The sequence below is a fragment of the Leguminivora glycinivorella genome, chromosome Z (assembly GCF_023078275.1).
Source record: "Leguminivora glycinivorella isolate SPB_JAAS2020 chromosome Z, LegGlyc_1.1, whole genome shotgun sequence".
Taxonomy (NCBI): domain Eukaryota; kingdom Metazoa; phylum Arthropoda; class Insecta; order Lepidoptera; family Tortricidae; genus Leguminivora; species Leguminivora glycinivorella.
This window is the reverse complement of record NC_062998.1, coordinates 54,076,426-54,095,370: the sequence shown is the minus strand read 5'-3', so window position 1 is coordinate 54,095,370 and position 18,945 is coordinate 54,076,426. Positions and strand designations below refer to the sequence as shown.

Below are 18,945 nucleotides of genomic sequence, written 5' to 3'. Positions count from 1 at the left end.
CAAGATTACAATTGTATTTAAAGAAAATAGGAACATGGAAAGTTAAGAATTTCATAATAATGATGTGACAATACAATAAGAATGATTTACAAACGCACATTGAAAAACTATACTACTGAAAACTATACTTGATGAAACTTTGTAATGTTTTGGTTAAAACATTTGGGTGATTCTAAGTTAAGAGGTACTTTCGACGGCACTGACAAAAAAATATATTTTTTCAAGATAATACTTCATAATAACATATTTATTTTATAAAACTAAATGTTTTCTACCTGGGCACTCAAAATTATTACAGAAATTCATGTAAATTAGTCACAATCAGCTCTAATGTAGGAAAAATGTCTCTCCCCTGGCCTGTCCCCCAACCGAATTTATTTGTCAACAAGTAATTATGACTTTGTTAAAATTCACTTATTATTTTAATAGCCTTAATTTTACAAACACAAATAACTAAGGAACAGTATTTTATGAGTGGAATTTCTTATATTACTGTATTTAACAACAATTATGAACTCCAAACTTTGTCCTACGTGTTTCGTGTCTCGTCCCCTGGCTTTTTAGTTTTCGTTCAAAAGTCGGTTTAATTTGTTAATCTGTGGAGGTTCTGTCCTCTAATACAGAGAGTGTTATGTGAAGTTACCGTCAAGAGGCGCGTAAGGCAACTAACTATGCATCCGTTTTGTTGATTATTTCGGCCACGGCACTCGCTGGGTACAGAAATGTTGAGTGAATGCAGTCTTTCCTCTGGTCACTTTTATTTCACAATCATTTGTTTAAATACTAATATATATAACAATATCCACTGTAAATGTTGAATATATTGTTACGTTTATTTATGAATTGCGTAAGAGAAACACTTTTACAGCTATTTTTGATTTTCATCGAAAATGTATCTCCCCTGGCGTATCAAAAAAGCCAGGGGAGATACTTTTGTACTAGTTTTGATTATTTTTATTTCCGTTTTCTCTTAACCTTTGTTTAGCGTTGTGCCTATTTTTATTTTAGCTTTACGATAGAAGGTTTTCTTTCCAGAAAAACGCAACTATTAAGAAAAAAGAGGACACATTCACATTCAACTTCATATGAAATTTTCGTGAAGCTGTTTAATAAAAAGGTTTAATACTGATATTAATAGGATAGGTTTTTGTTTACTTGTTGCCTATTGATTGTACATTAAAATTATTTTTGTTTTAATGGATAATATGGAGAAGTGAAAAATAAGACAACTCATTAAGGAATTATCACTTTTCTTGCTGTAAGAATGTTATGAAATGTAAAGTCTGAGTATAAATAATCAATAATTATAATAAAAACAATAAATAGAGTTAATTCTTAAAAAATAAAACAATTTTTCATACAACTGTCTCTTCCCTGGTCACAAAGTATCCTCCCCTGTGCAATAGTATCTCCCCTGGACTGAGTATTTCCCCTGGTCGCTGATAAAACACGATAAAACAAATAAATTGACTGGTCCTCTTTGTAAACACTTCAAATTGGCAGTTTTAACTAATACAAATAAACAAATAGGTAAAAAACAACAAAAAAGTTCGCGCCGTCTCTCCATACAACGTATTACCTCTTAACTTAGAATCACCCATTTATATTGTGCATTTTGTGACATTATAAACCAATCTTGTTATATATGTATGTATACAATTATTTAGACAGGCAAGATAATACCTAATTAAAACCTTGAAATTAATAAGTATAGAAAGTTCACAAGTTCTTATTTTGTTGTATGAATTTAATACTGTGTCAAAAATGTAAAAATCATTATTAAAATACACATTAATACTATAATTCAAATAATAAATCAACTTAATAAATGTCCGGCAAGCCCAGGTCACTGTCATTTGGATCTGGGATACTTTCATTTGAGAAATCATCTGTAACAAAAACAAGTTTCAAATAAGAGTTTGTAACATTTCCTAATGCGAAAATTCAATATGAAGAAACTATTATATTAGAAGTGACCAAATAAAATAAATGCTTGATAGTTGTTCATACACTCTAGACTCAAATTTAGAATGTTAAGTGAAAAATATCTGACTTGGTGAGTCTCTCAAGCCTAGTGCCATCAATTGCAGATGTTTATGCTTCTCAAAAACATGAATTTTGTATTTATTGATGGTAAAGGTGATGATGATGATAATAAATTTGCAGAGAGAAGTGTGGGAGTGCTGCCAGAACAGTAACCTGAAGTTTCAACTCCAGAGAACTGGGCTGAATTGAATGTACATGACAAGTGATTGACAGCCCGCCTGCTTCTGGTCGGAAAGCCTACATCTACTTGATGATAATAAAAAGTACCTGTGAAGAATTCATCCTGGTAGGAGCAGTCAAAGTCCAGGGTGGGGCGGCGCGTGTTGGGCGGCGGCGTGCGCTGCGGAGACAGGGACAGCCGCTTCAGCTCCGGTTCTGGCAGGGGCAGGTAGTCAAGCCAGTCTTTAGTGTAATTGTCTGAAATATGATAAATACTCCTACATTTTTACTTCAACGAGAGGACAAGAATGTTAAGTCAAAAGAAGAAATGCAGCTTGATATTATAAAAATACCTTGAAACAAAAGTAATAATTAAATGTGTATGACCATTATAGAATTTTATTGCCTCAGCCAGCGTGGGTCTCAAGGCCTCATCTAAGCCCACTTTTAAGGCCTTTAAAGTTGTCAACAATAGAAAAGGAGCTTCCTTACCATATTTGTAAACAGGTCTAGTGAACTCAAACTCTTCAAAGTTTACAGCATCGTCAGACTTAGCGTCAGCGTCGTTGTAGATTAGGGCTCCGACGTTGACCGCGCGCGGCGTGAAAGCCTGTCGCATAGGCGTGCTTTGTAAGGCTTTCCCTTTGTTACAAAGGAAAGTTTTCTTCGGTTCGGCGCCCTTTTTCAATGGCTCGTTGGGTTTGATTGGGCCATTTGAGACAGTTTTGCCCATATTCTCTGTAGAAGCACATTAAATTCAAATTGTATTTAAACTTGAGATACATATTTTGTAAATGTGAATCATATAAATATCTGATAATAACATACCGATGTTGAATAACGGTTGGCGTGCCACATTTTTTGTTGGCTGGTGCGTCAGGCTGTCTCCAAAGATGTTGAATAACTCAGACATGGTGAATTTGGTCAAATTTAACTTTTGATAGAAATGGGACAGTAAAATTGCTGTGTAATTGCTTAAAATCTCACTGGTATGCTCGTGCCGTTACTCGATTCAAGTTCAACTTCAAAATTTGTCAGTTTGCACTCCATAGACTAAACTAAAATCCATAATCCTACGGACCAAATTGACAAGTAGGTGTGAACAAATGTTGCCACAGTTTGGCCAGTGTCGTTCTTATCGATATTGAAATTATTATTACACCGTAGATTTAAGGTGCACCCAGACGGTACAATCAAATTGGCAATTTGATCTTTTAATCAATATACCAACTTTTTTGTGATTTCGACAGATCGAAAGGTCTGTAGACCCCTAATTAGATATAAAATGTTAATTTCAAACCAGCAATAATGTAAATGAAATTTATATATTTATTATGATAGTTTATTGAATCTTTACAAATGAATTATTACAATAATTATTGTGTTACAGCCGAAAGATGAAAAGATTGTGTAAATCACATAGTAAAAACCAAAGACAAAATGTTACAACTCGACCATTTAGTGGACAATGTCTCGGATCGTTTTATCATTAATGTAACTGATGATGATGATGAAGATGACGAAATAACGGAGCTTAGAAATGAATAATATTTTATAATAAAGACTACTCATTTTTGGACAACATATTTTTTTTTACTTACTGGTTCGGATACCTTTTTATGCTATAAAACTAGTGGGTGAAAACGCATTTTATCCATCCTCGACCACCCACTACCTCGAAAACCGAACAAACCAAAATGTTTACCTTGTATTTAAAAATAACATTCGTATTTTTTTGATTTAAACTAGTCTGTTATTTGTACTTTACAACTTGTCGATATATTGTTATCGACATATACCCTTCACTATTTTTATTTCACTGTTCCTGGTAACATTTCATCTGTCAGTCATTTGTCAATTTAGTCCGCAGAATTGTGAATTTTAGTTTAATAGACTTTTGACGTGATAACGTCTAATAACCACTGAAATAGGAAACCTATGGAAGTGAAACATCAACAAAAAACGCGTGCCGGGTGTGACGTCATCCTGGGACAAAACATGGCGGTTTTAGTGCTGCCCATAACATTTTACTGTAATAATGATTTGTCGATAAATCGATAAACTTTGCAACGTTCTCGGCTCATTTCACATAGATACTATTCATCTAAATATATAAAAGAAGAAGCTGACTGACTGACTGACTGACTGACTGACTGACTGACTGACTGACTGACATATCAACGCACAGCCGAAACCGCTGGTCCTAGAGATTTCAAATTTGGCACGTAGGTTCCTTATATAGTGTAGAGGAGCACTAAGAAAGGATTTTCCAAAATTCACTTCCTAAGGGGGTCAAATGGGGGTTCAAAGTTTGTATGGGGAAACAAGATTAGTTTGACTATTTTATTCGAAACTTCACAAGAAGATTCCTTAAGACATATGACTTAATACGTGTTTCAGGTTTTTTAAAAATTTTACCCCTAAAAGGGTCAAAAGGGGTTAATAAAGTCAATATGGGTATCGTTTTTATGGTTTATCGGGTCGCTGATCACGATAAATACAACGTTTTTTAAATCTAACGAGGCGGAAGTGAAATACCTTCTCCCCTGTTGTGGTGCAATTGGGTTTAAATATCAAAAAAATATATAGACTGACGGACATATCAACGCACAGCTGAAACCGCTGGTCCTAGAGATGTCAAATTTGGCACGTTGGTTCCTTATATAATGTAAAGGAGCACTAAGAATGGATTTTTCAAAATTCGCCTCCTAAGGGGGTCAAATGGGGGTTCAAAGTTTGTATGGGGAAACAATGTTAGTTTCACTGTTTTATGCGAAACTTCACAGGAAGATTCCTTAAGACATGATTGAATACGTGTTTCAGGTTTTTTGAAAATTTAACCCCTAAAAGGGTGAAAAGGGGGTGATAAAGTAAAAAAATCAGTATGGGTATCGTTTTTATGGTTTATCGGGTCGCTGATCACGATAAATACAACGTTTTTAAAATCTAACGAGGCGGAAGTGAAATATCATCTCCCCTGTTGTGGTGCAAAGGGGTTTATTAAATATCAAAAAAATATATTGACTGACGGACATATCAAAGCACAGCCGAAACCACTGGTCCTAGAGATTTTAAATTTGGCACTTAGGTTCCTTATATAGTGTAGAGGAGCGCTAAGAAAGGATTTTCCAAAATTCACCTCCTAAGGGGGTCACATGGGGGTTCAATGTTTGTATGGAGAAACAAGATTAGTTTGACTATTTTATTCGAAACTTCACAAGAAGATTCCTTAAGACATATGACTTAATACGTGTTTCAAGTTTTTTGAAAATTTTACCCCTAAAACGGTCAAATGGGGTTAATAAAGTCAAAAAACCAATATGGGTATCGTTTTTATGGTTTATCGGGTCGCTGATCACGATAAATACAACGTTTTTTAAATCTAACGAGGCGGAAGTGAAATACCTTCTCCCCTGTTGTGGTGCAATGGGGTTTAAATATAAAAAAATATATAGACTGACGGACATATCAACGCACAGCTGAAACCGCTGGTCCTAGAGATGTCAAATTTGGCACGTTGGTTCCTTATATAGTGTAAAGGAGCACTAAGAAAGGATTTTTCAAAATTCGCCTCCTAAGGGGGTCAAATGAGGGTTCAAAGTTTGTATGGGGAAACAATGTTAGTTTCACTGTTTTATGCGAAACTTCACAGGAGGATTGCTAAAGACATATGACTAAATACGTGTTTCAAGTTTTTTTTAAATGTACCCTTTAAAAGGGTGAAAAGGGGTGATAATATCAAAAAACCAATATGGGTATCGTTTTTATGGTTTATCGGGTCGCTGATCACGATAAATACAATGTTTTTAAAATCTCACGTGGCGGAAGTGAAATAGCTTTTCCCATGTTGTGGTGCAATGGGGTTTAAATATCGAAAATAGCCATATGGATTTCTTTTTAGGGTTCCGTAGTCAACTAGGAACCCTTATAGTTTCGCCATGTCTGTCTGTCCGTCCGTCCGTCCGTCCGCGGATAATTTCAGTAACCGTTAGCACTAGAAAGCTGAAATTTGGTCCCAATATGTATATCAATCACGACAACAGAGTGCAAAAATAAAACATGGAAAAAATGTTTTATTAGGGTATATTTTTCATTCCAACCCCAACGTGTGATATATTGTTGGATAGGTATTTAAGAATGAATAAAGGGTTTACTAAGATTGCTTTTTGATAATATTAATATTTTCGGAAATAATCGCTCCTAAAGGAAAAAAAAGTGCGTCCCCCCCCCCTCTAACTTTTGAACCACAAGTTTAAAAAATATGAAAAAAATCACAAAAGTAGAACTTTGTAAAGACTTTCTAGGAAAATTGTTTTGAACTTGATAGGTTCAGTAGTTTTTGAGAAAAATATCGAAAACTTCGGAACCCTACACTGAGCGTGGCCCGACACGCTCTTGGCCGGTTTTTATGTTTACTTCTGGTTCAAGAGATTTCAAATTACACGTAAGTTCCTTAGAAGAGCACTAAGAAAGGATTTTTCAAAATTCACCGCCTAACATGATAATTTGACAGGGACAGGAACAGGGACGGGGCGGGGCGGGGCGGGACGGGACGAGACGGGACGGGACGGGCCGGAACAGGGATAAGGGTAGGGTAGGGATAGGGATAGGTTTTGATTAAGGTGCCCCGCTGCACCTTAATCGAAATAATTGCGGACAAATGTACCTACATAGAAACCTACGGATCCAAATGAAAAACTTATTTTTTGTAAACGTTTGAATAAGAATACTTTTATTACGCGGGCGAAGCCGCGGGTAAAAGCTAGTTCTTTATAGAATTAATATTTTAATGGAAGTAAGTTATTAAACTGGAAGTATCCATTTAAATATTTATTACATAAGTTTATTGCTGATGTTGCCGATCGTAACAGCCCGCACCCTCGTTAAAAGCTCTAGTAACTTTACTCACCGACAGGAACACTATGAGCAGTGTCTTGTGTTATTTGGCTGTGGTTTGCTGCCCTTTTTCAGGCATACTACATTTAGACTGTACTAGAATTTATAATTTGATTTATTTAATGAATACCATTTATTTAAGGGAGTGGCCTCAGCATAAGAGTTTTATACAGTCCATACACGATAATTAGCTCATGATACTTACTAATGGGGGTTATTAGTTTAGCCTACTTAGGCCGTTTACACACTATCCGATCCGATATCGGATGTCGGAAGGATTTCAATAGAAAAAATCCAAGATGGCGCCTGTAATGTATGGGATATCGGTCCGACACCCGATATCGGATCGGATAATGTGAAAACGCACTTATGCTGACAAAATACCCTACACTGACATGCTTTTGGCTGACAGTTTTCTTGATAATAATAACAGAGGTTTCTAGACACGCGGTAGCGTGTCAAGCCAAGTTCAAGTAACAGAATTGGCGAGCAGCACCGTGTGTTATATTACACGAACCATTTGGAGCCACTTTTGACCCCCTCACAACTCAACAAGTATTTTACATAAACGTGTCAAATTTGGCTCATATATTGAGACATGCAAGATAGACATGTGCGCCAAATTTCATAAACACATCTCAAACGGTTATTTAGATAATAACGTAACAAAAAAAACATCATTTTTATCATATATATACCTATAGACATAAGTTCTTTTTATTCGTACAGGTGCCACTAGAATCGACGGGTGAAAATAACTAAACACCTTCAGAATATTTATTTCATTAAAAATAAAAAAATATTTACAAATTGCAGTAGGGTAATTGCACCATTAGATGAACGACGCGGAGTGAGCCGCCCCTGCGAACAAATAAAAATATCCTTTACATTTGGCTTTATATTTTCTAATCCGATAGCATCCAGCCACTTTTTCTTTTTCTGGTAATTTCTTGGTAACCTTTAAAATACGTTTTAATTGTTAATTTAAGATATTTTTGGTTTTAAGCGGAGTAGCATGATAAAATAAGAAAATGGTAATAAGCAATCATAGAAAATCGATATCAAAGTCGATAAAAAATGTACAACCCTAGCTGCAATGTTTACATTATTTAAGCCTAAAAATATAGTAAAATAAGTCACATCTCTTCATAACTTATAGCTGCACATAACAACCTTACTAATTATAATGTAATACATTCTTCAATTTACCAGCAACATTAACAATAATCAATATTTTTGATGAAAATCATAGCGTACCTGTGTAAGGTCAAAGATGACTGATTTGGTGTCTTTCTGATGCCGCAGCCTATCACACTACACACTGGCATATTTTCACCGTAATTATTCACATTCACCTGCAAATATATTCAGTTATCAGTTTTCAATAGTTTTCAGTTTTCAATAGTTTTATTCATGGTAACCACAATTATTTACATAAGTAATTTCATCATTACAAAAGAGAAGAAAAAAAAAAAAGTATTTCTGGTTTACCACGAAATGGTCCCGCCTCAGCATAAATGCTGACCAGGGGCCAGCGCTGATCTTCCGGCGAGACCGGTTTGGTTATTCAGTTATCACGCTTTTTTTTTAAGATAATTAAATTATTTCACTTTTCTCGCGACGTTTTGACAGGACATCAGTGTTGCCAGCTGTGAACCACGATTTTATCCGAAGTCGGTCGCAAAAATCTCCGAAATGTCAACCAATTCTCCGCCAGACCTTTGCAATCCATATGTTCCGTAACGTATACAAGAACCAGTTTTTTTTCGGCGAGGGGGGGTCTGAAAAAAGCGCGTGCCTTTCGAAACCTTAACGTTGATGGAATCAACGACCCAGAATATAGGGGCATATTGAATTACGCGTCTTTTTTTGTACCAACATTTGGCTAACCGGCACGCGTTTTATTAAGACAATTGGCCGGTGAGCCCCTTTTTTAACATTTCAAATATTCCGCCAATTTTTAGTGCCAAATTTTGGTTCACCGACTACATTTTACACGCAAAAGCTTTGTACTCGCATTTTAATTTAATGGCTGCGCAGTTTGTAGCTGTCAGTGTCACCGACAGAGCTAAAAAAAATATTTTTTTTATTTATTTACAACATATTATCTATTCAGGGTGCGCGCCCACGGCCGACAAAGTTGCTCGGCGACCTACGTATTTGTATGAAAAGTTGCGTTGCTTCATGAGCGCACTTTCATACTAGCCCATGGTCGCGACAAAAAAGTCACTTCGAAAAGTCGCCCGTGAGCGCACCCTCTAAGCTTCTTTCTGTATTTCTTATGAAATAGTGTCCATCAGCGACGCGTCGAATCGCATTCGATTGTATGAGAACTCGATTCGACACAGTTCGATTCCGTCTTAAGCCTGGCATCCACTAAGGCCGGAAACAGTCAGACAGTCTGAAAAAAATCATAATCTGAAAAAAGATTTGTATGCTAACTGACACTGACAGATCTGTCAGTGTCCGTTTGAACTGACAGTTTGCATACAGTCTTCATTTCATAATCTTAAAAAATCAAAATATTATGAAATCAGATCGAGTGCATTGAAAATTAAGATTATTCGCAATTTGTCAGATCGATCAGAAAAAAAACATAATCTTAAAAACTAAGACGGACAGTTGTGAATTGTATGTAAATCCGTGCACTAGATCTGATTTCATAAAGCAGGCCACAGCACAGACAGTCTGAAAAATTCATAATCTGAATTTGGATTTGTATAAAACTTGTCAGTTCAAACTGACAAATCTGTCAAATTGAACTGACAGGTTGCATACAAATCCAAATTCAGATTATGAATTTTTCAGACTGTCTGTGGCGTGCCTAAGACTGTCTGTTGCCGGCCTAAGGCGGAATCAAGCCGCATCACATCGAGTCCTCATACATTTTGAATGCGACTCGACGCGGCTGTTTCCGCCTCCGCTTTAATGGACGCGGTCTCATAAGAAATGCAGAAAACGAATTAACGAGGCTCGACTCGGCGAGCCTAGTGGACGCCAGCAGTTCCTCGATGATTCCATTCCTCTAACTTCAATGTTTAGGATACATTTTACTAATTGGCCGGTTTTTTTACTGCCAAGATTTGGTTGACCGTCTATGAACAAAAAAAATGTTTATAGTGAATACATACTTTTTATTACTTAACGCTTTTATATCAGAAATGCACAGAACATTGAGAATATTTGAAATATTTAATTCATGCATTCAGGTTTTCCGAGCGGTTTAACTTTAAAAAATTAGGGACCTTTTCATAATCTCCGAAATTCTCCGATCGTACCTGATCTCCGCCAATTCTCCGCTAGAGGCTAAAATTCTCCGAAAATCGGAGGAAAATCTCCGAACTGGCAACACTGCAGGACATCTACCGCCTGAACTCACTGACAATGACATTTACAGAACAAAACATGGCGGATTTTCGGTCGCAATAGGTATTTACGCATATTCATGTTCCACTTTATGTACGTACTGAAATACTGTCATATTCTTTTGTCATCGGTTATAGTGCTGAGTTAAAACGAGACAGCGATATGTTTATGCGTTCAACGTCAAAATGGGTGCTATTTATATAAGCAATTGTATGTATAGAACAACATGTCTCGTCCATATATATACGTCCATGGTGATGTCACGGTCAATACAGTTACTTTATATATTTCTACCTGATTTATTAAATAGAAATTGGATTTAAAAATAACTTCTGTCCATGTTTTTCTTATAATTATCTGATGCTTTATTTCGTGCATGGTATAAAATATTTTATTTTAAGTACAGTCAAGTTCCCTATTGCACTAATATTGAATGTATATTATAAAATAAATAAAAGAACTTTATGCACTAGACGGACAGACTGACGGTCAAGCAAATTGTGTCACAAGGCGGCAATTAAGAAATATGTCCGAAAAGGTTCATCGTTCCATAAAAAAAATACAATTGTGAGATCCCGCTTGCTTTGTTTATTTGTTGCATTTACAATTTGAATTCTAACTAGTACTTAATTATATCAAATTAATGACGTTATCAAATTATTCTTATACAGCGGGTATAAAGGGGCAGCTGTAAAGGGTATGAGTAAGCAAAAACGTCCGGTCAGTTACTCAGCGGCAACACTACGAGTACTTTCTTTCAACTCTCCCTTTTTCATGTTACCTTGTGTAAAATACAGTAAATATGCATGCAAAGCTTGTTGAAATGAAAAACAATGTAAAAAGGAATATCTTTATTCTCAATTATCTATTAGGCAGTATTAGTACATACATATCGGTAGGAATTGACGCAAAATTAACAAAAGTATCACAACCTATTCATATTCAATGAGAAGGCACACTGAGATAGAGATATACTCCATTTGAAATACGAAGGCCCGATAGTACTTGAAACTAACAAAATAGTATTTTATGCAACCGGCGTTTAAAGGAGGTCCAACAAGACGAGTGGCATGGGTAAAGACGCCACGAGTATTTTTTGACTCAGTTAAACACCGTTGCATACAATACTTTTTCTAGGACCATGCACATAGTTTTTAATAGTTTTCTAGAATAACTTTCGTGAAATTCACACTGTTTCCTGTATTTTGACGCAAACGGTTGCACTGCCAGCGCTCGAGCCAGCTGCCCAAAGCCATCCCCAGCCAGCGTCCCGCGGACCCGCGCAGTAACGTTATAACAATGCGTTGCCATGGTTACAGAGCCAGACAATGCGTTTTCCACTTTTACGTTACTGCGCGCATGCGCGGGAAGCCGGCGGGGCTGGCTTTGGGAAATAGACTTTTATGCAGGGCTTTAAAGATCAATGCACGAACCTATAAATGACGAATAGTTCAGGAGTAGAAAAGGGCTTCTTATGTTTGTCTTTTGTTATCTAATTAGGAGCACGCGTCGGTGCAAACTAAAACGAAAGTCAGTGTGAAAAAATACAACACCGAAAAAGGATCTGGCCGGGTATCTTTTGCTTTCATTGAGCCTTGTCCGGCTCAAGTGCTATTATCGGGCCTTCGTATTTGAAATAACAATATTATAACACGGTTTGTGAAATTTTAGAAATTACAGCATTGCCCCATGATATCAATATATGTGAGAAAGCGGAGCGACACTATAATTTTATTGTCAACTGTATACTTTATTATACTGTAACGAAATTGAAGAAAACTATCTTCGAAACGTGAATGTAATTTGAGAGTGACATGTCAGCTGGTGGTTAGTTTGCCTTCTCATTTTACATAATATATGTGTAGGCATTATCCACACTTACAATACTAACATAGATTTTAGAACACGTGTAAATTATGCTTTGATTTGGATGCTAATATGCTAAATAAACACAATTTGTGCCATATCAAAATCATCCATAGAAATATCATATAATGGGCCAAATCACCCTTATTAGTAGTATAAAGCCTGACTAGAAATATATGACTACGCGCCATGTTCCGGAATTTCATAAGAACTATTTTCTTCATACTAAATAGAACTGTCACCGCGTACATACTATACTGTCATATATTTCTGGCCAGGCTTTGTATTCTTACAGCAAACAAATAGTAACTTAAAACAAGTCAATTACATGGCAATACCAGATTTACAAAATGGATTATTCAAAAAAAAGTTTGACATCAATGTCGTCTTTGTCGTAAATTTCATAATACAATATTAATTTTCTATTATTTACTGTAAGACTTATATCCTGTTCTAATTCTATGTTATTATCATAAGTTACTTAATACATTAATTAATTAGTCAATGTGAGTTTTAAATCCATTTTACATTAAGGAATGTATTCGCGCCACTATTGACGCCCACTAATGACGGGGCAAGTGAGACCACGGCAGAACTGCGGCTCAACTTTACAACCATGTAAGACTGCTCTTTCACTGGGCCGATGCATGCGAGATGCAATGAGTCAACTATTTTTTTTCTCTTTGTATAGTCGCCATCAGATTTATCGGGGCGGTCAAGGTGGTCACAAATATCTGAACACGTCTCTATTGTCACGGAGATAGATATTTTTGCGCGCCCCGGCCGCTCAGGTATATTTGATGGTGACTGTGTGTATTTTTTTTGTTATTGGGGCAGTAAGTGCAGTTACAGCTACCAGATTCCGTGCTGGTACGCGGAAACGAGAAGTCTCTCGGTTTGAAATGAATGAAGATTGCTGAAAATACAGGATTGGGCGAAAAGGTCAGTGTGGAACACTTTTCTTTTAAATGTTCAACATGTGTCAAGTACTAAATTCACATACAAATAAATGATATAGGGGACCTGACTGTATTTAAAATAAAATATTTTATACCATGCACGAAATAAAGCATCAGATAATTTTAATTATAAGAAAAACATGAACAGAAGTTATTTTTAAATCCAATTTCTATTTAATTAGTCAGGTAAAAATATATAAAGTAACTGAGTTGACTGTGACGTCACCCAATTCAATTGCATATAAATTCCTTACTAACAAGTCGTACAAATTAGTTTTGACAGTTCTTAAAAAGAAGCTGATTTTACTAGGAGGCAAGTAGCCTATTCTTTGATGCCTCTAATCTCCACTTGTCGCCGCCTCAGCGGAATGAAAGCCCGTGAAGTAAAGTAAGCCGCAGTTGCCTCCACGGGCGCACTTACCCTGTGGTACTTATATTTAACATTAACAATACATTATAATTAACAGTTGACCAGTCAAAATCGATAACAATATTCTCGTCTTAGTTCGTAGGTACTACATTTAACTGTGTTTTCTAAGTAAAGGGTTTTATTAATAAAATATGATTTCATGTCAGTCAAGCCAAGTGACTAATAGGAATTGAATATAGTGATATTTCAGTCCCCTAAGACCAATGTGGTGAAGATCGGCATGTCCGTCAAAAATATCTGTGTTCAGATATTTGTGAGCACCTTCACCGGTCCGATATATCTGATAGCCATTGTAATATTTGGTTAGGCATACAGAAAGAACTTTTACTTTTCTGTAAGTGAAGTATATGGACAAACGCAAGAGGTAAGAGCGACGAGAGAGCGTGTAGATGGACAGACGGTCTTCACCACATTGAACTTACCTAAGCTGATGTGTAAAGCTTCAAATAATGATAACCGATTAAATCTGATCAACCTTACCATTCTAAAAAGACGAATGTATTTAAATAAAAATGGACCTTCCGCTGGAGCTTTTAAATGATAGAATCGATTCTACTCCATTTAAATAAAAATAATTAAGGTTTAATTTTTATTGACAATATTCTTAGCAAATTTAAAAAATAATAAACATCGATTGCGCCTTGCAAAGCAAAACATTGCTTTTAGACAACATTTTTTTTAACGAAACGTGATTAGGAATAAGCTGTTAAAATGATTCGGTTTCCTCATGTTACATCGTGTATTGGACTTACTTTTGTATATTTCAACTTCTTTAAGTAAATGCTCCAACGGCAGATCCACCATGTAAATATAACACCAAAGACATAAGTCGATTAAGACGTTTGAGAAACGGTGACACTTAAGTACGATTATAACCCTTAAACTTGATCGATTGTGGCGATTTTAACATTTACCTAAACTCTAAATACTAAATTCGTATACTAATTTGAAGGGAGGTGGGTAGTCGCCTTTACAGTCCGACAAAGTAGAAATGACTTAGATGCCGACTATGGAAACGGATTATATCGCGTATAATGAATTTACAATTCATCCCGACGTGACGGCATTTGTATGGTATGGTGTTGGACATTTGCAGTTATGGTTTTGACAATTTTGTGTAGATTAATTAATAAATAGTTTTTAGGGTTCCGTACCAAAAGGAACCCTTATTTAACATAGTTAATGTAAACAATTTTTGAATATTGTATAGCTTTATTAACAGTGTGTGAACCAGCCTTGAAATCTATATTATTTATTTGATTATATTTGTGAGCATCTTGAACGATCATATATATTTGATGGCGACTATACATTAAGGCAACATGGGGTAAAACATGTGCATTCAGTGGTTGAAGACCTTCGCGCGGCGCAATATAACTCAATGTCACAGTATAAGGACGACTCAGCTGTTACTCTCCGCAGCGGCGACGTGAAAGGTACCTACTGCGTTCAAAAGCACGTGGTTGAACAAAATTACTATAAATGTTACTCAACATCGTCCAAAGTAAGATGAAATTATTTAATACTATTAACTATAAGTCTTAGTAAAATAATACCACATTATATTAGTCAGAAAGCACAAAAAATATCATTATGAATATTATTCTTATCCACGTTTATCCAAATCCGCTTGCATGTGTTGCGTACGTACACGACGCTCTAGTGTGCACCGCGCGGCGTACGTTTGTTGGAAGAGTTATTACTGGTTTATACTGTGTCATGTGTGTGTAAGAACTATGAAAGGCGGCATTTTGTGAACATCAAAGCAGTGAACCTTTTGTACTTGTACTAAGTGGCGGACTGTCTCAGTTTCTTCTCTACGAGTACTCTGTCGGACTGCAATTGGGTCGAGTTAATATATTTGATAATACTTTATCATTGTTCTTTAAACACCACAATATTAAGGCCGCCTTTCCATCAAATATATGCGATTTACAATTTTCTATTGGTTCTTAAGGACCTTCGCTTCGCATGCACGTATCTGGTGGAAACGCACCCTCAACGTACCCGTACCTTAATCATAAGCAACATCATTATAGACTTACGGAGTTAAGAAATACATATTTGTACCAGACACTAACTTACATGTTTCGTTAACAAATTAATTTATATTTGAGGCAACGCATTTGTTCAAATTATGAGCTCTTTAGATCTTCAGTATCCCAAAATATCACATACATATTCCATAAATAGGATAAGTACCTACTCCATTTCAAACACGAAGGCCCGATAGTACCTACTGAAACTTAAGAAAATGGCTGTTTTTTTTTCTACTAACCCTAATCCCATTGTTACCGCCCAATGACCGTCTCGAATGCTACCGGGCCTTCGTATTTGGAATGGCGTATAGAATTAGATCTTGGGTCACTTTTTCCTTTATCGATTTCACACTCGCGATTCTGAGTAAAAAGCAATAAAAACTTTAGCATGTATGTATGCATAGATTAAATATACGAAGATCATGCCATCCCATACATTAAAAATATTAAAATGCGACCGTCTAAGAACGCGATTAACAATACACTACGAGCCACGTCACATAGATGGCGCCACGTAAAAAAATATGCTTGCGGGATGCCCGCCGAAGTTAAAAATATCCTTGTTTAACACTCTTGAGCTTTCGATTATACTTGTAGATGGCGTTAAGTGTCAAGAGTGTGTGTTAAGATTTATGGCTCGATAGCGACACTTAACGCCAATCTACAAATAATCGATGGCTAGAAGGCATTTTTGTGGCGCCATCTATGTGTTGTGTAGTGTATGCGCGTTCTTAGGCGGTCGCATTTTAATGTATGGGCTGGTATGATTAGATTAGATTAGATTTCTTTATTTCATGATAAAAATTACACTATAAATTTGTTACATGCCAAAGTTATGTTTATCTTCTCATCATGATCGTCAAAAATTACATTATGAATTGAAAATAATAAAATGAATAGTTTCTCCCAATAAGGATCTCAATAAGGATGATCTTCTTATATTTAATCTATGATGTATGCCAAGTGTGTATCGACGTATACACGTCTACTCCGTGAGCCTAAAACCTTATTGTCTATGCCTTAACACTATTCCGTACAAAATCAGTACATTTCTTTTCAGTCGCCACTCTGTGACGTGTCACTAAGCCTACCTACACATCGGTCACACAATTTAAAGTCACTCCTGCGGACATACCGGATATGTTAAACGAAAAAGAACGCTAAGCACGAAGAGTGAAATATACAAAGATGGAGTCAAAATTTCCTATCATAAACTATTTGACCAATAGGCAACTTGACTGTAGTTAAATATTTTTACCATGCACGAAATAAAGCATCGGATAATTATAAGAAAAACAGGGACAAAAGTTTTTTTTAACCCCAGTTTATATTTTATAAATCAGATAGAAATATGTAAAGTAAATCAGTTGACCGTGACGTCACTCAATTCGATTTCATATTAATTCCATATAAGCAAGTCGTTTTGACAGTTCTTAAAAAGAAGCTGATTTGACTAGGAGGAAAGTAGCCTATTGTGGGTAAGTGCAACATACGAAATTTCTTTTTCCCCTCACTAGCTCGGAAACACGTGTTTTGTCCTTTAATACCAGCGGGTAAAAACGCATTTTATCCACTAGTGGGTAAAGTAATTTGACCCTGAATAAAGTCAAAATAACTGCCATAAAATTGATAAAAGTAGGTTAATCTAGTAATAAAGATGATTTACCACCTGTGGAACTACTGGAAGCAGTGATAAACGCATTTTTTGCGTTGTAGTTTCCTCGCTATAGTGAGGGGAAAAGTTTTGTGTTACACTCGGGTGCAAATGTATTTTACTTCTCGTGTGTTAAAAAACTCGCAAGTTCAGGATTCTATTCTGGAACCACTCGCTTCGCTCGTGGTTCAACTATAGAATCCTTTCACTTGCTCGTTTTTCAAATTCCACACTCGGCGTTAAAATACAACTTTGCCCCCTTGTATAACAAATAACTATTAACTTAGCGCCCTTTTTTTTCAACTCAAGCACTACTTAAAGCTCAAGCATTACTTTATCTACTCAGATACTTCAGATAGTAGTAAGGTTTTATTGTCAGGCATCGTAACTTTTCCAGCAATTTTGATGCAGCATTGCCGCGTTAAAGGAATATATATGTATGTCCGAAACCAGCTCGAATAATTAATTGGGATGGGTACATTGGGGTAATTTCGAAAGTCACATAAAAATCACCATTATTTCCATCATATCAAGATTCCCCTTTCAAAATTACCCAAGTATTTCTGTGTTTCGAACCCACCCTAGTAACAGTAAACTGAGCCTTAATTGAAAAATCAGTAACCATCTACCTAGAAAACACATGTATAAATTCCATTATTTTTACCATGCTGCACCGATATTAAAATCGCTGTCAATAGAAATTGTCAACAATGTAAACAAACCATTAATATAAAATATCAATATTTGAGAACAATTTTATTATTTTAAAGATTGAGGATCATAATGTGAGATGAATTGATTAAATAACACATGGATTTAGCCAGCATCTGGTGAGTTAGAATGGAAATCAAAAACATTTTGTTTACATTGTTCACAATTTCTATTGACGGCGACATTAATTAGAAAAGTTACGATGTCTATTTATTATAGACCACAGGACGAACAAACCAGGGGCCCATTTCTCGAAGAAGTTACAATTTACAAGTGGTTGTCAGTGTCTAATTTGACAAGTTGGAAAGAGACTTCCGCTTGTAGCTTGTAGCTTTCAGTTTTGAGAAATGGGTCCCTGATGTGTGTAATCCACATACGAGCGCAGGCAGGCAAGCATGGTCGAGTGATAGGGTTGCAAAAAAACGGGTTTTTTTTCTGGCTTGAAAAAAAAAAAACCGTGAAAAAAGTTTTTTTCTGGAGTGTGTTTTTTTCTAAAGTATGAAATCTCAAAATTTGCAAAGCAGTTAATACTTCTATACGGTTTTTTAGACTTAATGTTAACTATTAAACGAATTTAATAAAATAACTTTAATTTCTGGTCATATAAAAGTAACATTTACGAAATCTGTAGTTGGTAGTTATCACTATTTACTGTTGGCAACACCACCGTCTCTCCACGCTCCACGCCGCATCGGAGATTCCCCAATAAACGTTTGTATACCGAATGTTAATCGAATTAAAATGTACGTTATTGTTATTGAAACACGTTACAAACTTACAACTCACGAAAAACCGTTATTGTCGAATTATTTTTTCATC

General features: G+C 35.9%; 1 protein-coding gene and 1 long non-coding RNA gene across 2 annotated transcripts; one reads left to right on the top strand and one right to left on the bottom strand.

Moving 5' to 3' along the window:
- Window positions 1–1,726: 1,726 nt before the first annotated feature.
- Window positions 1,727–9,289, bottom strand: LOC125241435. Its single transcript, XM_048149925.1, has 5 exons — window positions 8,739–9,289; window positions 3,034–3,228; window positions 2,698–2,943; window positions 2,314–2,463; window positions 1,727–1,889 (listed from the first exon to the last, which is right to left on the bottom strand). Exons 2-5 carry the CDS (start codon window positions 3,116–3,118, stop codon window positions 1,822–1,824), a joined length of 549 nt encoding a protein of 182 aa, XP_048005882.1. The 5' UTR covers window positions 3,119–3,228; window positions 8,739–9,289; the 3' UTR covers window positions 1,727–1,821.
- A 7,053-nt stretch (window positions 9,290–16,342) lies between these two features.
- Window positions 16,343–17,010, top strand: LOC125241939. Its single transcript, XR_007178799.1, has 2 exons — window positions 16,343–16,522; window positions 16,688–17,010. It is a non-coding gene; the product is annotated as an uncharacterized LOC125241939 (long non-coding RNA).
- The last annotated feature ends 1,935 nt before the right edge of the window (window positions 17,011–18,945 follow it).

Coding starts and splice junctions, on each gene's coding strand:
- LOC125241435 (XM_048149925.1), bottom strand. CDS start 3,118: ATGTCTGAGTTATTCAACATCTTTGGAGACAGCCTGACGCACCAGCCA. Junction 2,944..3,033: donor CCAACCGTTATTCAACATCG/GTATGTTATTAT, acceptor GTGCTTCTACAG/AGAATATGGGCAAAACTGTC. Junction 2,464..2,697: donor TAGACCTGTTTACAAATATG/GTAAGGAAGCTC, acceptor ATCATATTTCAG/ACAATTACACTAAAGACTGG.